Source organism: Drosophila arizonae, chromosome 5 (assembly GCF_054131065.1).
Source record: "Drosophila arizonae isolate 15081-1271.41 chromosome 5, UAZ_ARI_1.0, whole genome shotgun sequence".
Taxonomy (NCBI): domain Eukaryota; kingdom Metazoa; phylum Arthropoda; class Insecta; order Diptera; family Drosophilidae; genus Drosophila; species Drosophila arizonae.
The window spans coordinates 15,993,237-16,019,416 of NC_142925.1; the positions used below are offsets into that span (position 1 = coordinate 15,993,237).

The 26,180-nt window shown below is 38.5% G+C and overlaps 3 protein-coding genes and 3 non-coding genes across 23 annotated transcripts in view; 3 read left to right on the forward strand and 3 right to left on the reverse strand.

The window, feature by feature from the left end:
* Positions 1–14,769, reverse strand: part of hts (adducin 1-like protein hts) — a 32,476-nt gene extending 17,707 nt beyond the window's left edge. For 6 of the 17 annotated variants that reach the window (XR_016270211.1, XR_016270210.1, XM_089469572.1 and 3 more), the window contains exons 1-2: positions 13,242–13,834; positions 7,521–7,598 (exon numbers count right to left, since the gene is read on the reverse strand). The gene's annotated coding sequence lies outside the window, so the exon portion shown is untranslated. Of the gene's footprint in view, positions 1–7,520; positions 7,599–13,241; positions 14,589–14,630 lie in introns of those variants that run through there. The other 11 variants (XM_089469560.1, XM_089469558.1, XM_089469559.1 and 8 more) reach the window with 11 other exon arrangements.
* On the forward strand, positions 2,613–2,694 carry TRNAS-CGA (transfer RNA serine (anticodon CGA)). The gene has a single exon. It is a non-coding gene; the product is annotated as a tRNA-Ser (tRNA).
* Positions 2,896–2,968, forward strand: TRNAV-AAC (transfer RNA valine (anticodon AAC)). Its single transcript has one exon. It is a non-coding gene; the product is annotated as a tRNA-Val (tRNA).
* TRNAV-AAC (transfer RNA valine (anticodon AAC)) lies at positions 3,267–3,339 on the forward strand. The gene has a single exon. It is a non-coding gene; the product is annotated as a tRNA-Val (tRNA).
* Positions 14,770–14,936: 167 nt separating the features above from the next.
* Positions 14,937–17,011, reverse strand: Spt-I (serine palmitoyltransferase subunit I). The gene is made up of 6 exons (XM_089469577.1): positions 16,872–17,011; positions 16,699–16,756; positions 16,146–16,636; positions 15,749–16,076; positions 15,322–15,687; positions 14,937–15,260 (listed from the first exon to the last, which is right to left on the reverse strand). Exons 2-6 carry the CDS (start codon positions 16,744–16,746, stop codon positions 15,096–15,098), a joined length of 1,398 nt encoding a protein of 465 aa, XP_089325703.1. The 5' UTR covers positions 16,747–16,756; positions 16,872–17,011; the 3' UTR covers positions 14,937–15,095.
* Positions 16,871–25,871, reverse strand: LOC108616115 (uncharacterized). Of its 2 annotated transcripts, none has more exons than XM_018011084.2 (10): positions 25,426–25,871; positions 24,402–25,187; positions 23,265–24,134; positions 22,705–23,204; positions 22,034–22,162; positions 20,631–20,802; positions 18,883–19,796; positions 18,609–18,810; positions 18,292–18,374; positions 16,871–18,222 (listed from the first exon to the last, which is right to left on the reverse strand). In XM_018011084.2, exons 1-10 carry the CDS (start codon positions 25,574–25,576, stop codon positions 18,049–18,051), a joined length of 3,981 nt encoding a protein of 1,326 aa, XP_017866573.1. In that variant the 5' UTR covers positions 25,577–25,871; the 3' UTR covers positions 16,871–18,048. The 2 variants fall into 2 exon arrangements, with proteins under 2 accessions (XP_017866573.1, XP_017866572.1); XM_018011083.2 differs by having other exon boundaries at positions 16,871–18,225.
* Positions 25,872–26,180: the final 309 nt, after the last annotated feature.

The following is a 26,180-nucleotide window of genomic DNA, read 5'->3' on the forward strand; positions in this document are numbered from 1 at the left end:
ATGCAAATGCCTGCCCATATTACCGATTGCCAATACAAATGGCTACGCTTTGCGCCTTCCTATATTACCGATTACCAATACTAATGCACGTGCATATGCGTACACATACGGCTATAGGCGCAGCCTTGCCATATCAATTGAAAGCGCATCTTCTACTTGGCTTACGCCAATTTAAAGAAAAGCACACGACAAGTGGCAGCGCCTTTGCTCACCCCCTTCTTTTTTATCTCTCTCAATGCTGTTCTACCGTGCATAAAAGAAAGTATGCAACTCAAACGGTGCCGCGGCTGCTTTGTACTTGGCTTATTGTATTGTCATTATTATGGAAATGCGCAAAATAAACCTTTGCTCATTGTTGTTATTATTGGCTTGACAATTGCACATCGCGTATGTCAATGTGCATATTTAAAGTGGCATTTTATATACATACTTACATATGCATAAGTATGTTGTATGTGTGTGCGCATGTATGTGTTCTTTCTTTTTCGCTGTCCATGCTAATTATGACGTGTGTTTGTGCTGCTTTTGGCTGACTGAACGTGTGCCACACCATTTGAGTGACAGCCTTAAAAATGGGGAGAAGGTGGAAGAAAAACAGCGAGCGTTGCCAGGTAATTGAACTTTTATTCCAGTCTGTATGTGTGTGTGTGTGTGTGTGTGTGGGCGCAAATCAAAGAGCATATAGTTTGGAAATAAACGTTTTTCAAGTGCCCAGTTTTAAGTGGGCAGTAAGCAATAAAACTTAACGAGTCATCCCGCTACAGCGTAGGAGTTTGCGAGCATCCACAACGGAATATTGCCCTACTACCCATCTGTGTGTGTATGTGTGTGGGTGTGTAAGTTCAGGCTGCGTAGGTGTGCTGTCTGCTTGATTAAGGCGAGAATCTGCACACACACACACACACACACACACACACACACACATCAGAGGGGCACCTAATGCATTCTATCTTCAAAATAAGTTAAACTGCAACGATTAAACAAGCCTCTGTTTTCGGTAACACAGGTTGACTTTTATGGCTAAATAGCACCAGGCCGTCAACAAAAAACAAAAACAAAAAAATACTGTAAAGTTTGTTATTTACACACAGCTCTGACAGTTTATTGACCTTTCAACAATGCCAATGCGAACGCGAGCCGCTGCATTGCTTCTCTCTAATCGGATTTCTATGCGCTTGCACGAGTCACGATACACAAATCTAATTAACTTATCATGTGATGCGACGACATAGTGATGTAAGCTAAAAACAAAATCAAACAAAAGCAAAAACAAAGTTAATTTTCACTGCTGCACGCATACGAAAAGAGACTACGTCTTGGGTTGACCTTTTTGCACGGAAACAAACATCAATTAAATTTAGGCGTTGCTGACGACAACTTCAGCTGTCTCTAGCTGCCTCTGTTATCTGCACGCAGTTGATATTATGCAATTATATATTATATATATATATTAGACTATTTGGCAGTTAATGACACGCCCATTATTTTAATGAGCCGGAGCTAAGCTTGTGTTGAATGCGAAAATTGAGTGACAGAAAGCAAACAAAAGCAATACAAGTTTATGTTAATAACATGATTATGTTATATACAACTGTTATTAACATAGCTTGCAAAAAATTAACAGCAGAGCTAAGAGCATAACACTCTTAAAGTGACCATTACTATTACATTGCATTTAAGGCATATGTAATTGATTTTGAAGTGCTCAGCATACTGAAGAATCCAATTATGCATCCAATTTATTAATTATCACACTCTAACATACACTCAAAGTTTAAGGCGTTCAATTAACCCCAAAAAAGTGAACACCCTATATATAATTTTCACACATGTGCGAGCGTTAATTAAATTTCTCAAGTATTCATTCAGCGTTACTAGAGAAATCTTACGTAATATTTCAGACAACTAGAGCAGACAACAATAAGCCAGCAATAAGGTCATCATCATAATCATCATCATCTCAAAACCCCATCAATGAATCCATTCAGTATTCATAATGCAACAAGTCACTCAGTCAGTGGAGCAGCAGCACCAGACGCGCTGTTGAAAGATCATTCAGTTTACTGAAGCAACAACAATAATAAATAGTGTAAATAATGAGAATTTGTCGTTGCCAGTGACAGATAACCTTCTACTAGAATTAGAATTAGAATTAAAAGCTTACTGAGTAATATGCAAAGTATTGCAATCACATAAGGTCTACAGTTAAACATCATATTCAAAAACCTATTTATAGTGACTCTAACCTGACTAGTGATTGAATTAAATGAATAAAAAAAAAAAAAAAAAAAAAAGCCTAAAAATGTATATGTACATCTCACTCAAGGCATTACAAATCGTGACTAAAATATAATCAATTTAATATGGCTTTTAATTTACATCCTATTAAATAAAGTATATTGTAAAACAACTTTTAAAAATGAATAAATAAGTGTGAAAAAACCTGATAATATTTTAATTGTATTATCAATTATTTTTTTAAATTAAAAATGTCTACGAATTTTTCCATATATTAGCGTATTCACATATAAACAAGAAAAAAATGAACTCTACTAAAAATGAAAATGTGACCTCGAAGCACATATCGTGATTTAGACACACGGCTCGCACAAGCAGTCGTGGCCGAGTGGTTAAGGCGTCTGACTCGAAATCAGATTCCCTCTGGGAGCGTAGGTTCGAATCCTACCGGCTGCGATAGTACCATAAAATTTTTATAAATATTTTGCTACACAAACAAATCAAAGTTGTTTGAACTTATTTATAAAATCCTTTAAATTTTTACTACATATAATTCTAAATGCAGAAAATTCAAACAAGTGTAAAAGCCAGCAACTCTTGTTGCTCAAGCAATTTGCACAAGCAACTGCTTGGATTTAAGCCGACAGCATTTCAGCTGTTTCCGTGGTGTAGCGGTTATCACATCTGCCTAACACGCAGAAGGCCCCCGGTTCGATCCCGGGCGGAAACATGTCGCAATTTTTTATTTTATTTTTTTTTAATTAAAGTATAAAGAATACTAAATGTATATTATGTGCAAAATTCATATATTCTCTCATATAAATTAGTAATATATATTTATAATTATGAATCATAAAAAAACAGAAGTATATGCCTTCATTGACAATTTAAACCCTCAGCAAAGAATTGTCTTTAAATATTAAAATATATATATGAACTTTTATAAATAATTCAACATATTTGTCAACGAATTAGATTTAGTTTACTGCTGCAGTAATGTAGAGCATTTAGCTGATACACAAACAACTGTTTCCGTGGTGTAGCGGTTATCACATCTGCCTAACACGCAGAAGGCCCCCGGTTCGATCCCGGGCGGAAACATGTTACAACTTCTTTTTTTTTTTTTTGTGTTTTTAATCCAACATTTTTATTTTAGCAAAATAAGTGCTCTCTATAAATTTGTACTTATTATTAAATTCTCAAGCATACAATCGTGCATGGAATTAATAATTACAATAATCGGTTGTTACTTTGTGTGCTCTATATTCTCATCACATCTTGCCAATTTTGTTTGTTTTGCTAAGCAGCTCGCTTCCTTTATCTCTTTTCCCTTTTCTTTGTTCGCCTTTCTGCACAAAGTCACGCGACTCACGCAAGTCGCGTGCCTTGCATCACAATACAATAAAATTCTCTCGAGAAGTTGGCGCCGTTGCATGACGCCAAAGATTAACCGATCTCTGACAAATGAAATGCTTTAAGTAAAAATATAGCATACATAATACAGGCATGAAAGCAGGCCAGACAAGTGAACAAACAGACAAACGGAAGGACAGACGGACGGACGAACAGACAGACAGACAACACACTTGGCGTGTGTCAGTCTGACAACAACAAACAGTTCACTTGTTCACTGTTTATATTTATGATCGGGTTGGTTCTTCGCTTTAATTTCTTTTAAAAACGGGTATATTGGTTTGTTTGGCTGTGCTTGCGTTTTGAACAGTTTTATCGCTTTAGAGGTAAACAATTAAAGGCAGAACAGAAAAAACTAGATCTTATCTAATAAAACTATTCCTTGTAAGTACTCTTTACATTCCCTAGAGAGTATTACATAGTCGTTTAAAGCCCTCTGTAATATTACAGCTCTTTCTTATTGCATTATTTTCGCTTCTGTCAGCCAAGATTTATATGAGTTTTCAATGGACAAGTGGCATAGACAGACAGTTGTATGTTTCATATGTCTTATATATATTTGTCATCGACCCAATCTCAAAGTCTTGACTCACTTGGAGAACAGCCAACAAACAAGTTGATATCATTTATATATAAATCTGGACATGAGATTATATACATATATATGAGAAATTTTAAGAACTAATTGCTATTCACGCATTGCCCAATTGACGGAGGGTGAAAAGATGCTATTGTTAGTGTCGGCTGATTGTTAAGAAATCAATGGAAATTTATTTAAATCAATCAATCTTAACCGAAGTATAGAAGACATATGATGGATATATATGAAGACTTATGCATGCATCTATAGCTTAGGCAATACAAATTTTTTAATGTTAAATGATCAGCCAAGATCTCATATGACTTCTTATAATCAGTTAAAGAAGATAATACAATAAAGAAACACATTCAACTAAATAAAATATTCACTAGAAAGTGAAACATTTTTAGGAAGAATTTAATTCTGAGTAATAATCAAATTCATCAGATAGAAAATAGCCTGAGCAACAACAAATGTTTACTCTTATAATTATTGCTTAGTAAAACCAATTTTAATCTTGTTAAAACACATTTCGATCTTTTCATTCTCAACTGCTTTCGCATGTCCATTTAATAGGAAACCTGCACACCTGCAGACCTATTAAAGTTCCATTAGGGCTTGCAAATATGTACCTACTAATCGTTCACCAATTACTAACGGTTCAAAGGCCCTCCTGCACACTGGCATTCGTCCATTGATTATCTGGGTCTCGAAATAACAGTTAACACGCGCATTGCCTGTGACACATGTGTGTCGCAGTTGACGTGTTGCCAGGCGGACAGACAGCCATGGCCCACAAGTTCAACGACACGAAACCAGCCTTAGTGGAGACAGCTTAAGCTAAGCAAACCAAACCACCCACCGTCCGCCCAGCGTATAAACTGAATTCCACGCGCCAAAGTACCTGCCACACCCCGTCGTCCATGCAGCAAAACCTTTACTTTTTTATGTGAATATCCCTCTCATTTGTTGCCTCAGAATTCGTCGCCGGCTGCCATTATGAAATTTGTAGCCGGCGCCAAGCGCCAAATCATAGAAATGTGGCGCCACGGTTAACCAGAAGAGAAGGAGCGAGAGCAAGAGGGAGAGCGGACGACTATTTGAGCAGCGCGTATAACACGCGAGAGTCGTAAAAAGGTCCTTGTTGGCCTGCGTTTTAGGCTGAAATAACAGGAAGTGACGTCACCGCTCTTGGAGGGTGAAATATTTATTTGCTACTTTAAGTGCTTTGTTTTTATCGTGGGGGGTTGAACAAATACAGATAGAGTGAGAGAGGGTGGGGGGCGTTAGTGGGGTTGTAGAGCATATAATTAAGCATGATGTCATGCTGTAGAAATGCGAGAGGTCATTGACATAACGCCGCGTGCTTGGGCAGGACACAGGAAGCCATACAATGTTAAGGACACACATGGGAAATATGTAATAAATAAACAAGAATTAAATTATGATTAGGGGCAGGTGAAGGGGAAACAATTTTTATTTATACTGACATTTTTGGGGTTTTTTTTTTTTTTTTAATTTAAATTTTAATTTATTTATTTTTTTTTTGTTTTTTTGTTTATAATGTTTATTTATTTATATTTTTATATTTTAATTTAATTTTTATTTTTTATTATTTGTATTTTTTTTTATTTATTTTTTTATTTATTTATTTTTTTATATTAATTGTTTTTATTTATTTACTTTCTTTTTTAATATTATCTTGACATATTTTGAATTTTTTTTGATTATTCCAATTATAGGTTTTTCTCAATTCTTATTTTTAATAAGAAAATAAACCTATTTTCTACAATTAAATTTAATTACTCCACTCATTTACCAAATCAAAACGGAATTGTAGAGTAAAATGTAAAAAGCTTTAAGCCAAATACAATAAAGCACTACTCATTTTGCTTTTTTATTGCCAAGTGGGTAAAAAGCATTAAAGCAATGTATGATAATAAAATCAAATGGAGGAAAGAAGCCGATGCAAAGGCAAAGGCAGAAAAAGAGGCAGAGGAAAAAAAAGTAGTTTCGTCTGGTTCAATGACCCATTTATTTAACTGCTTGGCCTGGATGACCGTATGGATAGATGTATGGATGGATGGACATGGGCCAAATGGGCACAAGCGGACTCAACTTTCAAGTTGAACGAGAAAACGGGAAAGAAAAATAAAAACTATCATCGTTTTTATTATATGTTCAGTCCCAACTCAAACTCCATCCCCTCCCTCTTTCTCAATCTTTTATCCGTTTTGATACTCGTGCAAAATCGTAAACAGTTAGAGTCTATCACAAATTGTCAAAAGCTTATGCGGTTGATACACTGTTGAGCTAACAGTTTAAGCCTTGAACGACATGAACCATATGCACAAAGGGGCGTGTCTTTACATCCTTTTACAGCTAACTATTCTAATTTTTTTTAGTTTATTAATTAATTCTATAGTATTATTAGTACAATCCACATTATATAATCTCCCAAGCTGTCATCAAAATTTAATTTTGCTGTCAAAATTTGACTTCTCAATGAAAGTGAAATGAGATTCCCAACCGGAATCGAACGCTTGAATAAATTATAAATGTTTGTAAATAAATATTTGGCAAACTAGCAACAGAAATGCAAATTCAACAAAAACTGGTTTTCGCCAAGTGACATCATTCGCCCCGTCTGCCGATTATTATTATTATTATTAAAAACGAGATATGACAAGAGTAAAGACTTGAGAAAAAATAAATTGCAAATGACATATATCACTTAAGTTTTTTCTTCCCTTTTTTTTTTTTTTTTTGACAGTCAAAACTTAATTATGGCAATTATAATGCCATAAGTTCAAAGAGGAACAACAACAGAAATAAATGAAAAACTGAGAGCTCAACTCGAAATGCGCTAATAAATGTTATGTTCTCTGTCTCCATTTCTTTTTTTGTTTCACTCCCTCTCTCTCTCTCCCACACTGCCCTGCGTGTCTCAAGCATATGATGCAAGAAAAATGTCAACAAAAAAAAAAAAAAAAAAAACGATAGTAGCTCAAGCGAGAGAGAGAGAGAGAGACAGACAGATTTCCAGCAGTGCCACTGCTGAGGAATAGTGTAAAGTGTAAAGAGCAAAGAAGAGTGTAGATAAATCATTCACAATAATCATTTGCACATTTTGAAACGTAAATGTTTGCACGCCGATAACACGCAGTGAAGTCAAGAGTTATGTTGCCTCTTGGCACGTTTGTTTACTCTCCACTTGCGACTTATCGTTATCGATATTGAAGGCGAGTCAACGAGCAGAGAAAAGAAAATGAAAATAAATAAAACTCACCTTAAAACCGAATACTTTGCAATTTATTTTGTACAAGTTTCCTTTCTTTTCTGATTTGTTTATATGCTTTGCCTTTGCCTGCAATAGAATACACAGAAAACGCAGCATAAATAAAAATGTGTAATGAATGCGAAGAAGAAGAGTAGAGAGTGACAAATAGTGACAACATTTTTATGACCCTCGCGCAGAAAACAAACTAACCGCAAAATGCAGCATAAAAAATAAAACAAGTATAAATATGTTGCAGTCGGGCGCAACCGACTGTTTGATACTTTGCTATGTATACATATAGACAGATCTATACATTTATATATATACACATATATATATTTGTAGTCTAGGCAAGCAAAGCTGAAAATTATTGATGCCGCGCGTTCACAACAACTAAGTCGAATGATGATGTCATGCAAATATTTTTAGCTAGCAGCGCGCGCGTTCAAATACTTTTTTTTTTTTTTTTTTTTTTTTTTGTATGTGTACAACACCCAAGGGGGTGGGGCTGGAACTGCTGCTGGCGTAAGAGAGCGACAGAGTGCGAGCGAGAGAAGAGGACGGCAAACAAAATAATTGAAATATTCATTGCCTGCCTCTGGTGTCAGGCTGGTAACTTATACGGCCATTTCCTTTTACACACACCCACACACTCACCTATTTTAAAGGTGTTTCCAATTCATTATACTCCAACCTATTTTCATAAATAGCTTTTGTAATAACAATTTCATACTTTCTACATATTTTTGCATATTAATTACAAGCACTTGATGAAATAATAATTTTTTGGAATGTTTTTGCTTAAAAAATAAAAGTTGTTTTTATATATACACATGAAAAGATAAATAATTAATAAAATAAAATGTTATCGAATTTCGCAGCTATTTATCTATATTTTATTTACTAATTTAAATTAATACTATTCTTTAATTTAAATACCAATCTCTCTTTTATAGAATCATAAATTTGCTATAATTCCTCAAACTGCTTATAAACTTGTGTTTAACAGTGCTTTATAATTAAAATTTTCTCAAGTGTAGCAGTAAAACTATTGGCCGTGTCCACTGTTTTCAATACGCGCATTCATTGAATGCCAAACATATAAAAAAGTAAAAAAAAAAAATTTAAAAAAAAAAAAAAAAAAAAAAAAAACGTTAAAGCGCATATCAAATGCCAACCAACCATATAGTTTCAGGAATTTAGAGGAATTTTACACACAATTTTTAATACAATAATAATAATAATAATGTTTAATAATAATGCGTGCATTGCATGCAATGCAACTGCAGCTGCTGCTACCGGTGTTAATTAACAATTTCATTTAGGAGCCTCGCTAACATGCTAGCCATTATTCACACTAAAAGAGCCGACGTCTAAATGTCTGGCAAGCAACTAAATACATACATAAAGATAAACTAGAAAATAAAAAACTCTATGCATGCATAAAATATAAACTATAAAAGCCAACTATTATATAAGCAGCTCCAGTTGAAATTTTGCTTTCGTGTGCTTCACAACATTTTGCATTATGAATTAATATGCAATATGATTTTGTGGCTGTTGTTGTTGTTTTTGCTACAAGAGTTGTGGCCAGCCTTTGTCTATATTGTTATTGTTATTGTAGTTGTAAATTGACTTTTTATTATGCCGTTTGTGGCTCTTTTGTTGCAACATCTAAAGGCTTTATGTATTAAAAAAAAAAAAAAAAAAAAAAAAAAAAAAAAAAAAAAAAGAGATATAAAACGAGTTTTTCTTTTATATTCATGTGATGACTTGAAGAGATGCATAAATCAAACACAAAAGAAACGAGTTTTATAGCAACCAGCTTTTTGTTAGCTTTTTTTCTCGAGAACCAAAACAAAATTCCAAATCTAAAGAACTGTTGTTCAAATGTTTTCAGTGTTGTAAATTATTTAAATTTGATAATTTCCCTCTATATTTAAATTTCTTCCTTCTTCCGTTTCCATTCACAGCTAAGCTTGTTTTTCTACGTTTTCCAGCACGGTTAGTTAACACAAAGCTCAGTAACTATATATATTGTTTTTTTCCCATTGAAATTACATTAATCACATTGCAAACTGTTGCAATCAGCGACGATTTTCCCACGCCTCCATTTTAAGCTAATGAAAGGAAATTAACCCAAATATCCCAATTGAAATTTTAGCTCAGCAAAATGAGAACAAATGAAGATAATAATAGTCTTATATACTTTTAATTTAAGACAGTTTCAATTGGCAGACAGCGCCAGAGGCAGACAGAGAGACCGAGAGAGGCTGCACAGGCTTTAAGATCTTTCTTTCTTTCATTTGCTCTGAACTTGAAGGCGTTTAATGGGGTATATTGTTTTAGTGTTAATGTTTGTAACAGTGTTAGATAATGACCCATTGAGATTAAAGAATTTATATTAGAAAATAAAAAGCCCGATAATAGAACAATGGTATTATGATGATTTCCAGACTAAATTAAAAAAAAATTTTTTTTGAAATATTTTAGAACAGAATGGAACTTGAAATAAAGATGTCTATAATTAAGGAGTATTCTGCCCCAAAAATGGTAAATAAAAATTATAACTAATAAATAAAAAATATTTTTAAAAATTTAGACATTTATTAAATATTTGAGCTAAGCTTAGAGCATCTATTTGTCGTGCATTCATTCCTGGGCTTGTTTACTTCTTTTCTTTTTTTCTACATTTTTGTTCTTGGCCTCTGCGTACTCTGCGCTCGTTATATGCCACTCGAACCCAGCCTCTTCCTCTCTCTCACACTCTTTTGCAGTCTGCCTCTCTCCTTCATAACACTTGGCCATGTATAATTAACAGCATGCTTGTCGTGCCTGAGCTTTTGCAGTCGTCACTCTCTGTCTGGCTGTCTGTCTGTCTTTCTGTTGTTTCTGTCCCCTGCGCTCTTGCGCCTTCTTGATATTTCTTATAAGATTTAGTTATGCTGCTGCAGCGCATCAGAGTTTACTGTTATTGTTGTTGTTGTTTCACCAGCCTGTCTGTTGCAACTGTACATTTGTCTGTTGTCTCTGTTGTGTTATTGTTGTTGCTTGTATTATTGATGAGGAGCTGCAGGCAACAACATCCACAGTAGAACCCAGAAACATCTCTTTTTAATCTCACTTCTATGGACATAGGTGTTTGTATATACACACATATAGTATGTGTGTGTGTATCGCACGTACGCTACTTTTTTTTTATTTATGCATTTGTTTGTCTCTCGCTTGATGCATTTGTCTAGCTGCAGCAGCGGCGGCTGCTCAATTGCCCAAGGCAAAGACGAGTTTACTTTACCTTTCTCGCTCTCTCGCTCCCTCTGCTATCTCTCTCTCTCTCTTTTACTTTTCGCTTCTTTAGATAAATCGTTTGGTATTAGCGCGCGCGCTGTAACAGGGTTGTCAGAGACCCACGACCATTGAAGCAACAAACGAAGGTTCGGTTCAATTAATCAAATGGAACGTCACAATTATGCATTTAATCTCCAAACATTTTATAACAATTAATCACAGCCTGACATCCAGTGACGTCACTCAAATTGGAAATTAGATAAGCCCAGCTAGCGTACGCTCGAGTAAACAATTTTTACTCACAATTCTCAAATAAATAAATCAAAAGTATGTATATTTTTATAGTACTTATTGTCAGTTAGGAGTTTCTATTCTACTTCCGTTACGTGCAAAGACACGACCAACAATAAAAAAAAAAAATAAAATACAAAAACGAATTCAAATCGAAACGAATGTGTCTCATTCAAGCATTTGTTGTCGCTACTTTTCTAGGTTGCCCCAGCCACACAATTGTTTACAGTTTTAACTATGCACTTCCTCCCACAAAAACAAACACACTCAGATACATTCAGACTTCTCTCCTTCTCTCTCTTTGTCTGTTTGTTTGCCTCATTCATTCAACACTTTAATTTGTCCACTGGAAATAACTAACTGTAGTAGCGCAATCTGACAATGGGTTTATTTTTTCTTCTTTTATTTTTGTCGTTTGCTTTGCACTGCTATTCTCAGCCACCCGCCCAAAGAGCGTCACAGCGCATAGCTTTTGTTTTCACCTGTTGAAAAGTTTGTCGGCAAAAATAATAAAATAAAAACTTTTGCATTACATTAACAAACAAAAATCTCTTTATTAGATACAAATTCAACTACAATTGAGTCGCTTATAGCAGCATTTTATTCAGTGCAAAAAGGGGGAATGAATAATACAAAGAAAAATCATAAACACAAATATATATTCATGTATACACATATGCATATATACTTACACACACACTCAGCACACATTTGGGCTGAATTGAAATAAATTATAAAACTCATCAACTGAAAGCATGTGTGTGTGTGCATATTTATGTATAAGTATTCGCAAAATTGAATTAGCAACAAAAGGCAGCGCGATTCATTAGAAAATGCGCGCTATGACGTCATTGAGCAGTTAATATACCTGATTTATCATGCGATCGAGCGCACAGCACATACGTAAGAGAGAGTCACTTGCTCATATATGTTATATCAACTTGATATGACTGATAACAGTGACTGCTCTGTCAATGACAAATACCAAGTACAAAGAATTCTCTACAGACTTTTTTTTTCGTTTCGTTTCGTTATGCTGTAATGGCTCTATCTCTCTGGCCCCCCTTTCTCACCATCGCTCTAATTGTTCTCTAATTGAAGGCAATAAGAATATGATCACATGAAAGAAAAAAGAAAAAAAGGTCAACTTACTGCCGAATGTCTCACATTCAAATTTATTTGAATTGGATTTATATTCTTACTCGAAAAAAAATTCTGTTTAGAGAACCTCGCAAAAAAGGTTCTGATTAGAGAGTGTAGAGACTTTCGTCTGTTACATAGAATTTGCATTTATGTGGCTACACTGTCGATACAACAGCTGTTCAAACGGTTAACCGATAACCGATATTGATTGCTCTACTAATATCTACAGTGCTTGCAAAACCATTATCGTCTGTCACTATTCAATAAAAACTAGTTTTCGATATTTACAAATCTGTTTATCACTTGCTCTACACAAAACTAGCTTTTCGCCAAATCGCATGCAAAAGGCACAAAATAAAATAAAAACAACAACAAAAACTGCAAAGAAACTTTGCAAAATAAAAGTAGGTCATCGGCGAGACTAAGAAACTTGTAAACAGATGCGCTACGAACAGCGGCAAAATGCATTAGACACGCGTAAGCGTAAATATTTGCCAGCACTTGTTTGTGTATGTGTATACTGATAAAGACGGCAGTTTAAATCAGAAACCTGTATGATGACATGTGTCAGACATGAATAGAAAGCTACAGACTGATATATCTATCCAGCTCCCACCCACCCGAAAGCAAATTAAGAGAGAGCGGTGAGAGAAAAGTCAAAAGTTCTTCATCACTGACAAGTCAAAGAAAATACGAAAAACACAAATTTTCAGAACGAATATTGAAGACAAAGCATAAGAGAAAAATACACTCCTCCGGAATGTGCTTGACCAATCCCAAAATGTAAAAAAATTTAACGAAAATTGTTGGTGTGAGTTAAAAGATGGCGTCACCGGTCAAACGGCAACCACGCATAACAGTAAACAGCGCGAGCTGTCTATACACATTTCGACACAAAAAATTAACCGAAAAGTGAATAATACAATTAAAAGCACACAAACATGCATACATAAATTAAAAGTAGGAAAAAAATAAGAATGATATGAAGGTAGACGGGCTCGTACTCACAGTAAATGTTTCGACTTCTGCTTTTTCCAACTTTGACGTAGTCCTCGTTGTTTCTTTTCGCTTTTTCGTTCTTATTGCGTGCTGCTGGGACGTCGTTTACACAAACACAGACACAAGTTCGTCGAAACTGACAAGCACACGCGTTCGTTTTTCGGCTGCTTTATGTATATATTTGTATATACGTATGTAGTAAATAAATGAGGGGAGGAAAAAAGAACTATGAAATTAATTTTTATTTATTTAGCAATGATCGTGAATTGCACTACAATTTATTATTTGGCATTTGTTATCGCTTGCACTTTGCGCTAGCGGCAACACACGGCGGCAAGGGCTCTCTTTATAACGGCGTATCTAACAATGGCGGGTCTAAGTAACGGCACTTGCACAGCTCACCACGTTTAGCCCTTTTTTTTATTAATGCAAATTGCTTTTGTCACATTTGAATAACCAACTTTAATAATGCAAAGTTGTATACACAGAAATTTAATCAAACGCCACCTTATGACATATAATTTCCTTTTACATTCGATTTCTGTAACGCACACGTCCGTCGCTCACAAGCGCACGTTAACAACAAAATGAAGATGAGAGAGTGCTTACTTGGACTGGAAGCGGTCTAGAACGACAGTGTTGGAAAACGATAAATGGGCGTAGCGATTACTAAATCGGATGATACACATACATATATGAGCCAATTTATTTTGTTTCGTATATTAAATAAACAAAGAAAATTATACCTATGACATTTTTCATATTAAATATACATATAAAATATAAACTATTGAAGGCAAATGCATTTTTGTTTCTTCTGTTTGCGCAAAAGTGAGAGAGCGAGACAACTATATTGCATTTCTGGTGCTCTCTGGAAAATGACCGCAAAGCGGCCTGGAAATCATATCATCCTGCAACGCCCAAATCGAAAGGGAATATATGTATGTATGTGTATATGGCGTTTGTATGTATGTTGGTAATAACGAATCTGGTGATCAAAGCATGCGTCAAAAAACAGCGCCGCTCACGTACATAACGTACGAAAGGAATTGTCAAGTCCTGACGCGGCGACCACAAAATATGCGACACTTATAAGTATTCTGCAGAAGAGTGTGGAAAAACTATGTCAATTAAGTCAACCGCATATGATATGTGCGTCGATTATGTCATATTATTTATTCGAATACACATTCACACACAAACACACGAGCGCAATTAACACTTTGGCGGCGTCTTCGCCACCGGTATGACGTGAAAAAATCGATTGGTGCGTATTGTCTATGCTGTTGCTGTCTTTCACAACATAGTTTAAGCAAGCACCATAGACGTTTGATTGTTATTGATATTTTTTATTATTACGCGATTTACTAAAAATTTAATAAAATCTGGAACACTTACACTTATTAAATGCAAAAATCACACTGAAAATCACAGCGCGACGTGCGTGCTCTCGATTCGGCTTCGTTTCTGAATGAGAGTGTGACCAAATGATAACAAAATTTAGTGAAAAGTGCAGCTAAGCAATCGATAAGCAATAACTCTGTAATGTTATTATGGTGCTGTTAGCGGGTCTGTTAAGTTTAAAATTTCGATTGCTAACAAAACAATAAATGTTAAACAGATAAATTGAAGATTAATTTTATAAAACTCACGTAATGGAAATATAATCTGTTTTACAATATATGTCAAATACAAATAAAATAATTTTGTTTATTATATAAATTTTTATTTTGTAATTACTGCTCAAATACAATGTAGATTTTGTGCAAATATGATTTTAAAAGCATGTGCTGAGCTTTTGTCATAGGTCAACAAAAATAAACTAGGAACGCAATGAATTCAATTGAAGAAAACCGACCGAACTTAAAGCTCAGCAATGGAAACGGCTTCAATAATATCGAAGGTCTCCCGAATGTCGTTATCGGTCAGCAATCGATTAACAACAATGCGAAGACTCGGACGAATCGGCTTGTGTTCCCTGTTCCGCAAATAGGCGGCTTCCACGACGGCCACGCCTCGTTCAATGCACTTGAAAAGAAATAGAAGCGGTTAGCCTTTAGGATATGAATATTATTATTCAATTTTGTACCTTGTCTGACACTTGGCTGAGCAGCTTGCTCTCTACTTCAAAGCTCTCACGGTCTTCGGCCAGGTACAAGTGCTTCACAGGTGACAGCTCGTCGCCGCCCAACTTCAATTTTGTAAATAATTTGAATTGTGTATGCACTTGGCGCGATCTCTCCTGCAGCTGGCTAAAGATTTGCGGTTCGCGCTCGAAGCGATCCAATGCTGAGATCGCCGCTTGGGTTAGCATTGGCGGCAACGAGGCGGAGAAGATGTAACCCAAGCCGGACAGACGCTGGTGCTCGGCTATGAAATGCGAGCCCACACAGAAACCGCCAATGGTGGCCATGGAGCCCTCCATGCTCGCCGATATCAAATCGATTTCATCGCGCTTTAAAAATGATTGTAAATATATAAGCTATCGATAAATTTAACGAAGACGGCATACTTACGTTGACATTGAAGTGCTCGGTTATGCCGCGGCCAGTTTGGCCTAAGGTGCCAAAAGATATGGTCTCGTCTAGGAATAGGCGCAACTTGTACTTCTTGCGCAGCTCTACCAGCTCTGGCAGCGGGCACAGCTTGCCCGTATTCATATAAATGCCCTCGACGACCAGGAAGCGCCGCGTCTTTTGCGCCTTCTTCGGGTTCTGCTGATCACGTTTCTCCTGTTGCTGTAGCGAGCGCTCCAAGTCCTGCACATCGTTGTGTTTGAAGAACACAATGGTACTGCGCGAGGCATCCAGGCCCTTTTGTATGGCAAAGTTGACGGCTTCATCGCTGGAAGATTATATAAAATCATGACAGATTAATAAAAAAACCAAATCAAGTGGAGTCTCGGCAACTTACACAAAGATGATGTCGCCACGCTTAGCATAGGCGGGTATGGCGCTGGCCACAGTGGAGAAGCCATAGGAGTAGACTATTGCCTCTTCCAGACCCATGAACTTGGCCAAGCGATCCTCCAGCTCCAGGTGCACATCCATGGTGCCGTAAAAGCCACGCGGGCCACACGAACCGACGCCGTATTTGCGTAGACACTTGCACGCCTCCTCCAGGATCTCATCGTCCTCGAGCAGGCCCAAATAGTTGTGGGAGCCCAGATTTAGGCAATTATGCCCATTGACCACTATGCGCTTGCCCACCCTCGACTCAACAAGGCGAGTGCGTAACAACGGATGATCCGGATCTGTGTCGGCGACCAAAGGCTCCGGTTCATACTGTTCAATTAGAGACTCCTGCTGCTCCTTGGACAGCCCGCGACCGCCACGTTTATGCAAGAGCAATGCAATCACCGTGATCAGCAGCAAAGTCTCCAGCACCAGCGCATATGTGGGAGTCTGCAACAAAAACCCGCATATGCATTATTTCTATATAAATATGTGTATTAATTCCGACTCACATTACGAAAAATACTGCCGAGTTCATTAAACAACTGTATGCCCATCATTTTGATTTTCCTGCAAACAATGAAAAATCAATTAAAGCAATTGAGCAGGAAAAAAATGTCACGCCGTTTGTTGTTGCATGCGTCATGCCAACTGTTCTTATCGCATTTGCATGTCTAACGAATACCTTAAGCATTAATGGACGGCCAGCGATATGTGTAATTGTATATTAACTTTTTATGTTATAGGTAAAACACGCATTTACTCTTTAGCACACACAACTTTTATGTTTATGAAGCTAATATTTAGATTGCGACTGCGTGCGCCTATCGTCGGCTTTTATCGATTTCCACTTGACGTGGTGCGGCTCGATCTTCGATAAATATTGACTGAACGAAACATATCGAGTTAGCGCCAATTTCAAGTGTATCGAAATTTAACATTAGCGATATGCCTCTAATAAGAGACCTGTTAAAATATTTTTTGCATTTCATAAATATTTTGAGTTTGCTTATATATATTTTTTAAGTTCAATTCAATTAGAAAGTAATATATTTTACGTTTGATAAATAAAAATATAAATTTATAAATACAATTCCCAAACCCTATTTTCACACAAATACATAATCATTAAACTCAAGACGATTTCAGTTTTTGTTTTGTTTTTGTATATAGATTTATTTGTTAAATTTATTTTGTTTTTAGTTTGTCTTCCAGCAATTCGTTAATGTATAAAAAATAAAACAATAATCATAATTAAACGTTAAACAAATTGTACTGTCCTAGATACGTAATGAGCCAAAAGAGAAGTTCAATTAACGTTCCTTTATTGCTTTCGTTTGGCAAAAACAAGGAAAAGTTTGCTAATTGGCGAAATAAACAAAATATTATAATATATATATATAAACCGTTTCACATAATATACAATCAATAAATGTAAGATTGGTTTGGATTTTCTGTGTGTGTTTTTGTTTTTCTCATTTCGAATGTTGCAATGAAAAAATTGTTGCAAGTAAAAAGTAAATATATTCTGCTTTTTCCTTTTTGCGTTTTGTTTAGTTAAAAAATCAACAGTTCTTTCGTCGTTCACCAATTTTGTTTCTGTTTATATAGAGAGAGTGAGTGCGAGAGACAAACTGCCGTTAAAGTTGCTTTTGTTTGTTTGTTTGGACTTTTCAGACGCTTAAAAACTGGCTACACTAAATTTACGCTCGCTTTCTGTTTGTTTGATCTGTATTATGTTTAAAAACTATATTTTAAAGTTGGGTTTCCATCTTGTGGGGGTGAGTGTGTGTGTGAATGAATGGGGTTTTGCGACGGCAAAAAAAAAGTGTGCACCGATTTATTAGCTGCTTCTTCTTCTTCTATTTCTTGTCGACGCCCGCATTGGACTGTGTAGAGTATGAATATTGAGACCAATAATGATTGGTGGCACCGCCATCATTGTTGCCCGCTGCGCCCGCAGTGCCACCCACACTGCCACCACCCACATTATTGTTCGCTGCTCCCCCGCCGGCGCCCTGCTGATGTTGCTGCTGCTGCTATCGATGATGGATATAGAAATTAACGATTTATCGATATATTGTTGTTGGGAGACTGTTGCTCACCTGCCACCAGGACATCCATTGCTGTTGCTGCTGCTGTGGATCAGCGCCTTGCCAAGCGGATTGCTGCTGCTGGTTGCCATAACCTGCTCAATCAATATACAGACAATCAATCAATTAATCAATCAATCGATGCCCCAACTGCCAACTGCCTACTCATATTGGAACTCGCTCCATTAACCACCAGGCAAATAAATGAATTCCACATCGAATATTAAATCAGAATTTTATTTGCGGCACGACAACAGAGCGAGTTGTTTTCTATAGGTAAGCAGTTGTAGCCAGGTGTTGTTGTTGTTGTGGTTGTTGCTGCTACCTACCCTGCATCTGATTATAGTTCCAATATTGTTGTTGTTGTTGCTGTTGGCCTGCTGCGGTCTGATGCGTTTGCTGCTGCTGCTGATATTGTTGCTGCTGCTGTTGTGGCGGCTGCTGCTGCCAAACGCCGGCCGGCTGATGATGCGTCTGCTGCTGCTGTTGTTGGTGCTGGGCATAGGTGCTCCATTTGCCACTTAGCGCGGACTGCAAACGGAATAGAATAGAAACATTATATAGAATGATTGCTGGAGATGAGGTGAGTGTTTCACTGCTTACCTTGGAGCCGGACTGCTGACCTCCACTCGACTTGTACTGATCGTAGCTGGCTACCTGGGCCGAGTTATTGCCGTATTTGGGCAGCGCTTGTGCAGCTGACCGCTCATAGCCACCGCGACTATCTTCTTTGGTGTCGCGGTGGCCATGCCGAAAATCCCGTTGTTGATGATTACCGCCGCCGGAGCGATAGCTGCTGCTTTGGCTGCTGCCTCGGTTACGATCATTGCTGCCCAGCCGATTGCGATCGTTACCGCCGCGATCTCGATCGCGATAATCTCGCGAGCTGCCGCCACCGCCACCATAGCCGCGATCATCATAGCCACTCCTTCGATTGTTTTGCATCCAATTCTGTTGGCCACCACCACCACCACCGCCGCCGCCGCCACCGCCGCTGCCACCATAACCACGATTGCGATTATCATAGCCACGACTGCCGCCGCCCATGTTGCCTCCACCGCCATAGCCACGATCATCATAGCCGCTTCGGCGATTATTCTGCATCCAGTTTTGCTGACCGCCGCCGCCGCCGCCACCACCGCTGCCGCCATAACCACGATTGCGATTGTCATAGCCACGGCTGCCACCGCCGCCTCCACTGCCGCCGCCGCTGGAGTAGCCACCGCCGCCACCTCCACCTCCGCCGCCGCGTCTCGAGTCGCTCCAGCGACTGTCGTGACGCTGTCCGCCATGATCCCGACGCCGGTCATCAAAGTGACGATTGCGATGCCTGTCATCGCGTCGATAATTATCGCGTCCGCCGCGCGATCTCTTGTCACGCGACCTGTCCGCATCGATGGCCTTCTTGCCCTTCTCATTGTACTTCTTGACCTCGGCCTTGGCCTCGTCCCCACTCAGCTCCGTGTAGATGATGTCGTCAAACCAGCCAAACTCCAGCGAGGGCAGCGTGAAATTGGCTGCAAAAAGAGTGTGTGAGCGTATATTATTATCATGTCGAGCATTGTGCAACACTGGCAAAGAGTTTTCATCAATTTTATACACATTACACTTTAAGAGAGAGAGTAAGACAGGGGTAAACGGAGAGAGATAAAGTGGGTTGGGGAGACAGACAGTAAATTGGTGGGGAGGAGTAAGGGATAAAGGTAGGCGTAGGGGTGGTACGTTCAGCTGGCAATGTGTTCAAGGCAAATAAGTGAGAGAGAGTGAGACAGAGAGGGAGAGTGAAATAAAGCTTAAAGCTTCAGTTGAATGAACTTTTAAGATCGGATTTGAATAAATATTTAAAGAATATTCGAATATTGGTTGTGAGAAATAACGGACCACAGTAAAGCCCTCGTCTAAGAAAGCCTTTTTTTACAGTTAAATATAAATCGGACAAATATGGATATATAATAATTAAGATTCTCTTTTTGGAACACATTAGAGCTGCCAGCTGCCAATTTTTGCTTTGTTTTTTAAAAGGAAATAATGATAATGATCAATATTGATGAAGTATAAAAAATGAATTAAAAGATGGCTTAGAATTACAGTAAAAAACGGTTACAAATACATAAGAGAATGCAGTGCTTACAAGCTAATAAATATATAAGTTACATAAAATAAGCATTAAATATATTCTCTTTTTTTTGTAATATATGTACTCAATATATATTATATATATATACATATAGATATATTGTTTTATATTACGCACTAATAATTTGCCGTTTCTTAATTGATTCGTATATTTTTTTGTTTATAGTTTTTTTTTTTTTTTTTCGTTGCTTGTGGTTGTGGTAGACAATATTTACCTCGTAAGTTATTTATTGTTGATTCTTTAACTGTAAAAGCATTTCCCTTTTCCTCTTTATCGGCGATGCGACGTTTCAATTCATCTTCGCCGGGTATGCAAACAACCGCAATACGCTTGAAGTCGCTAAAACCTTTCATTTTACGTCTCTGGGCCGAGGCATACGCATTCGTCTACAAGAATTATACAGTTGGTTGGTTGATTGGTTGGTTGTTTGGTCGGAATCGAGAGTTGTTTGATTGGTTGTTGTTGAATCGATTTGGATTTGGTTGGTTGGTTGAATGTTGTTGCGTTGTTGGTCAGCTGTTGGCCAGGTGCAGAAACACGTTGATGATTGCCGATTGCCTGGGATCGGGCTCGAATTGAGCCCCCACTTGGCGCCCAGGCTGACGTACTTGTTCATGTTGTTGTCGTTGTTCGCCCTCGCTTATAAACTAACACATACCTGAATTACATATATATACCTATATATGTGTGTGTCTGTGTGTGTGTGGGTGTGTGCGTTTGCAACTCCGCCAGGGAGTGGGCATTGCCATACACTACAAATATGCCCCGTGCTCAACTCACACTTCTGCATCGGATTGGCAGAACGAAACAACAGTTGACTCAATATATAGTTGCAAAAGAATTAACATATTTTTTTATATATACATAACTGTATATACATATATAGATAGAGAGAATATTACATATATATAGTACAGCAGTGGCCTCTGTCGTTGGCATTTAGAGAGATAGAGAGTAGGTATAGTAGTAGAGGTAACTAAGACGATACGATTTTCATTTTGGATTGAATTGTGTGTAATTGTAGTTGTAGTTGTTGTTTATTTGTACTCTACTTACAGTGGCTTCCTTGCCGCACGCTCCCTTCCTTCCTTGCATCATCTTGCTGCCAATAACTCATACTCAACTTCATCTCTCCTCATCTCCATCTCACTGCCCTTCATCATCTACTGTCAACTGTTGCACCTAAAACTTATGCTTAATACAAATGCAAATACAAATACTTACACGCTTCAACACACACTCTTATGTAATACTAAATTATCGGATCAACTTAAGGCCTAACACATACCTTCACAGCTTTTCTGCTCTGTTGGCGTCGCTAGCGACGCTTGGGCTCTTCTCTCATATTATTATTATTATTTTTTTTTTCATATATGAGCAATCAAATGCATATTTCAAATTTACAAAAACATAAAAATATAACAAAAATAATTTCCCTTTTTTTTTTTTTTTTTTGAATAATCAGGGACTTTCCATCAACGCTTGTTTCGTGTTTTTTCGTTCGGTTCGTTGTGTTTTAGTGTATTTTGTATGCGTGTGTGGGAATGTTCGTGTGTGTGTGTGTCTGGTTGTCTGTGTGTGCGTGTGTGCTTGTTGGTCATTTGTTTGATGTTTTACCTGATCGAGTATAAAATTGCGACGCCGCTTCATAGCAATGTCTTCCAGGCCGCCGAGGCTATTCAAACAGATCTCGTACACCTTATCCCAGCGACCTTTGTGCACAGCTTTGCGCGATTCTCCATCAATCTACAAATAGAATATGTAAAAGAAAAAAACAAAAAATTATTAAACTAAGTTTTCACTTGCGATAAGAAACTATTAGTCATTATTGCTTCATGCAATGATTCACTTAACTATAATACTTAGAAAATATATATTTTGTATGATAATCAATGCCCAACTAGCATATACCCTGACCCTTGCACAGAGCTGCTATTGTACCTTTTTGTATTCTTCAGAGATAACTCTGCTTGTAATACAAATTAAGAATATTTTACTGTATGACATTTTCCATGCCTTTTTCTACCTGTGACATGTATTTCCACAAAATCTGAATACCCTGAATTTCCATATGCAATGGATTTATTGTTCATTTCTTTGGAAAACTAATAGGCAGCCCTTGAGCTTATATAGAGCTAAATCACATAAACTATCTGCTACCATTATAAACATGAACAATAAAATATAAAAATATTACTATATATACAATATCATAAATATTATTGGACTCTCTATAGTCTACTAAGCTATATCTATCCAGCTAAATATCTATTTTCTTTCACACTTACCGTCATTTTGGCTATTATGGAATCAGGTCCAATGACTTCGTAACGCTTGTCGGCGTTCTCAGCGACATGCTTGAGTGTCCAGTGCGTCTTGCCAGCACCGGGCAGACCCACTAGCAGAATAACCTCGCACTCCTTGCGCGAGGCAGGACGCTGAGGACCGGGAACCAGTTGCTCGATGGGCACCAAAGCCAACAGTACATAGCCCGGCAATAGGGTGACAGTGTCCCGTGGCACGGGCACAACATCCTCGTACTCCTCTTCAGCCGCTTGTGACTTTTCTACAGACTTCTCAGTTTCGGATTCAGTTTTGGTACGCTTGTTGGGCGATGGGCCGTCCTCGTCCTCATCCTCAGCATTGGCTGACGCTTCATTGCTTTTGGCTGACTCTTTTGCCGCTGCCTCTGGTTCGGCAGCAGCCTCAGCATCAGGCACGCTGTCGCCATTGGTTACCGCTGCAGACTCAGTGGGCACAGCAGCTGTAGCTTCTGCCGCTTCCTCAGCTGAAAATGAAGAGAATTTTTTATCATAAATGTCACATTAATTTTACTGAATCAACTCACCAGGTTCCATTGCCTGATCCTGCGATGCAGCCTCCGCGCCCTCAGCCTGTTCTGCCTGCTCCGATTGCGACTCTCCCTCGCCGCCAGCCTCTTTGGACTGCTCATCTTCAGTGGGTTTACTGCTTGCATCTGCATTGGCGTCTGCCTCTGCCTCCGCAACTTTGTCGCCATCTTCCTCGCCCGCAGCTGGTTTCGCTTCATCGTCCTTCTTCTCGGGCTCATCATCGTCAGCGGTCGCCTCGTCCAGCACTTTCCACTTCTCACCATCGTTGTCATCGTCTTTATGCGACTCGGCACGTTGCTTGCGACGCTTGCGTGTCGGCCGTTCGGCATTGACGAGCAGCTCCTCGGCATTGGAGAAGTTCACTGTGTACTCGTAGCCCTTGGTGACAATATGCGGAAAGAGAGCACCGTCCTCGCCCAGACTGCTCTTCTCAAACTCATGGGCAATGCCCAGATCTTCGCCATTCAGCGTGTACCTGATGTTGCACGGCGTACTATCCAGATCCAAGTAGCATCCAATTACATCGTCCAGCTGATATGGTTTGCCATAATCTTTGAATTCGCCATTGTTGGCCTTTCGGCCGCTCTCGCAATAGCCATAGGAATGTTCAGCTTCGCCCAGCAACAGCGATGACTGCGGCGTTGAGAAGCCCACACGAAAGCCTCGCACATGCGGCTCATCACGGAAATGATGCGCATTCTCTGGCACAATCTCCTCCGACAATTGCACCTCAAAGCATACCTTGCCCTCGCGCACGCCGTAATTGGCGCGTGCACCAGACCAAATAAGTGAATAGATTTCCGGGGCCAATGGCTTTGCCGACGTAAAATTGGTGGAGTCAATGACCAAATGGATGTCAGAATCAACTGATGGGGAAAAGAAACAAATATAAATAAATTAATGAAAACATATTAGTATATATATTATTTAAAATAGAGCATTATCCAGAGCTTAGCTCTGATTAGCTGAGCTATTGAGGGTTTAAACGTTTAAAATTTCAGATCAGACTTCAGTTTTCACATCTTTATATAAGCTAAACTCTTGATGATCTAAATGTGCCAAACCGTAAAATCCTCCAAGATTTAATTTCATTTTCATTTTGATTAATAATCAATGTGTAAAGTTTTACTTACACCAACTGAGGCCCACTTTATTTTCCTCTATAGTGGGCTCATCCTCGACTACGGTGCGTTGCTCCTCCACAGCTGCACCACCTTTGGAGTCGCGCTTGTCGCCACTGCGACGTTTGGGTGAGCGCGAGCTGCTGCGCGAGCGAGTTTTACTGTGTGAACGTTTGCGTCGTTCGCTCGACTTTTCTTGCTCTTGCTCCGGTTGCTGTTGCTTGTCGTCCTCCTTGTCTGTTTTGGTTCCGGTGCCAGCATCATCATCCACATCCATCTTTTCACCATCGTTACCATTGGATTGGTGTGCGACTTTCTCCGCATCAGCATCAGCATCAGCATTAGCATTAGCATCGGCATCTGCATGTGCATCTGCATCTGCATCATTATTCTCTGCCTCTTGCGCTGCTGTTTCCGCTGGTTTGTTTAAATCATTGGAGTCTTCTTGATTTTCTGTATCCATAGTTGTGGGCTCCTCTGCCATAGCAACGTCTTCATCTTGTGTTGCTGTCGGTGCAGCAGAGTCCGTTTGCTCTTCTTCTTCCTCTGCGACCTGCTTGGCTTGATCTTCCGATTGCGCTTCCTGCTGTTCCTGTTCCTCTTCATGTTCATCCTCAACTTCCTCCACTTCTGCTCCTGAAGCAGACTCAACTTCCGGCTCGGCTCCATGGTGTTCCTCCTCCGCCAGAGTCTCTAGCTCTGGTTGAGTGGCAACTGGAGCTGCCGGCACCGGCGATGGTGATCGCGACATGGATCGCGTCCGACGCTGTCGGCGGCTAGGTGTAACTGGGGCGCCATCTGTCGTAAACGAAAAAAAAAAATGTAAATCTTATAAAATTCGAATTTGGGTTATATAAGGCGCGTTTACAACATACAAGATAAACACGTTGAGCCGAGTTACACGCACACACACATTGAAAACCGTTCAAAATTGTGTAGTACATATACATACATACATGCACGGACACACATTCATGCATTCGGGGCTACAGTGATGCATACATACACACACACACATGTACACATACTAGCTTACCTCCATCGCCGCCGCCGGCAGCAGAACCTTCCACATGTGCTCTCAAGCGCTCGATGAGCACTGCTTTTACACCTTTGGTATCAAGACCACGCGTTTGTAACTCGGTACGCAGGTCTACCACTTTCATCTTATCCAACTTCGCCAAATCCATTTTATCGCTTCAATCTTGAATGGCGGCAGCAGCGCGTCACGCACAAAAATATATACACACACACTCACGCGCACAACTGAGGCGAAATGAAAACGTATTATAGACGAAGTAAAAGCTATGCAATGAAAGCGCGTTTAGTTAGAAAACGAATTATTTTGTTGCTATTTCGCAAATATAGCGAATCAAATCAATTTTCGCAATTGCATTCGCATTTATTGCGAATAAATAATGGCTAAAACCTATACCGAGAACGCGTTGATGTGAAGTTGGCTGCGATTAACAATGTACGGAATGCTAAAAGCTATCGATGAGTTGAAATATGTTGCATCAGTAAGAGCACCTTTACGTTTAAGTTATCGATATGTGAAACTTTGCACGATATTTAAATTTGAATATATTTTATTATTTATTATATTTATTATAAATTGTCAAACTTTATAATTATGGAGAACAATATTGGCTGTACGAATGGTTGAATGGTTTAAGAAATGAAATGAATTTGCAGTAGTTTTCAACTTATAATATATGTTGCGGTAAGTTTTAGCTGAAAAAATATTCGTCTCAGCACTAACAAGTGGCATTTAATATTTTTCTCTTAGTGGCA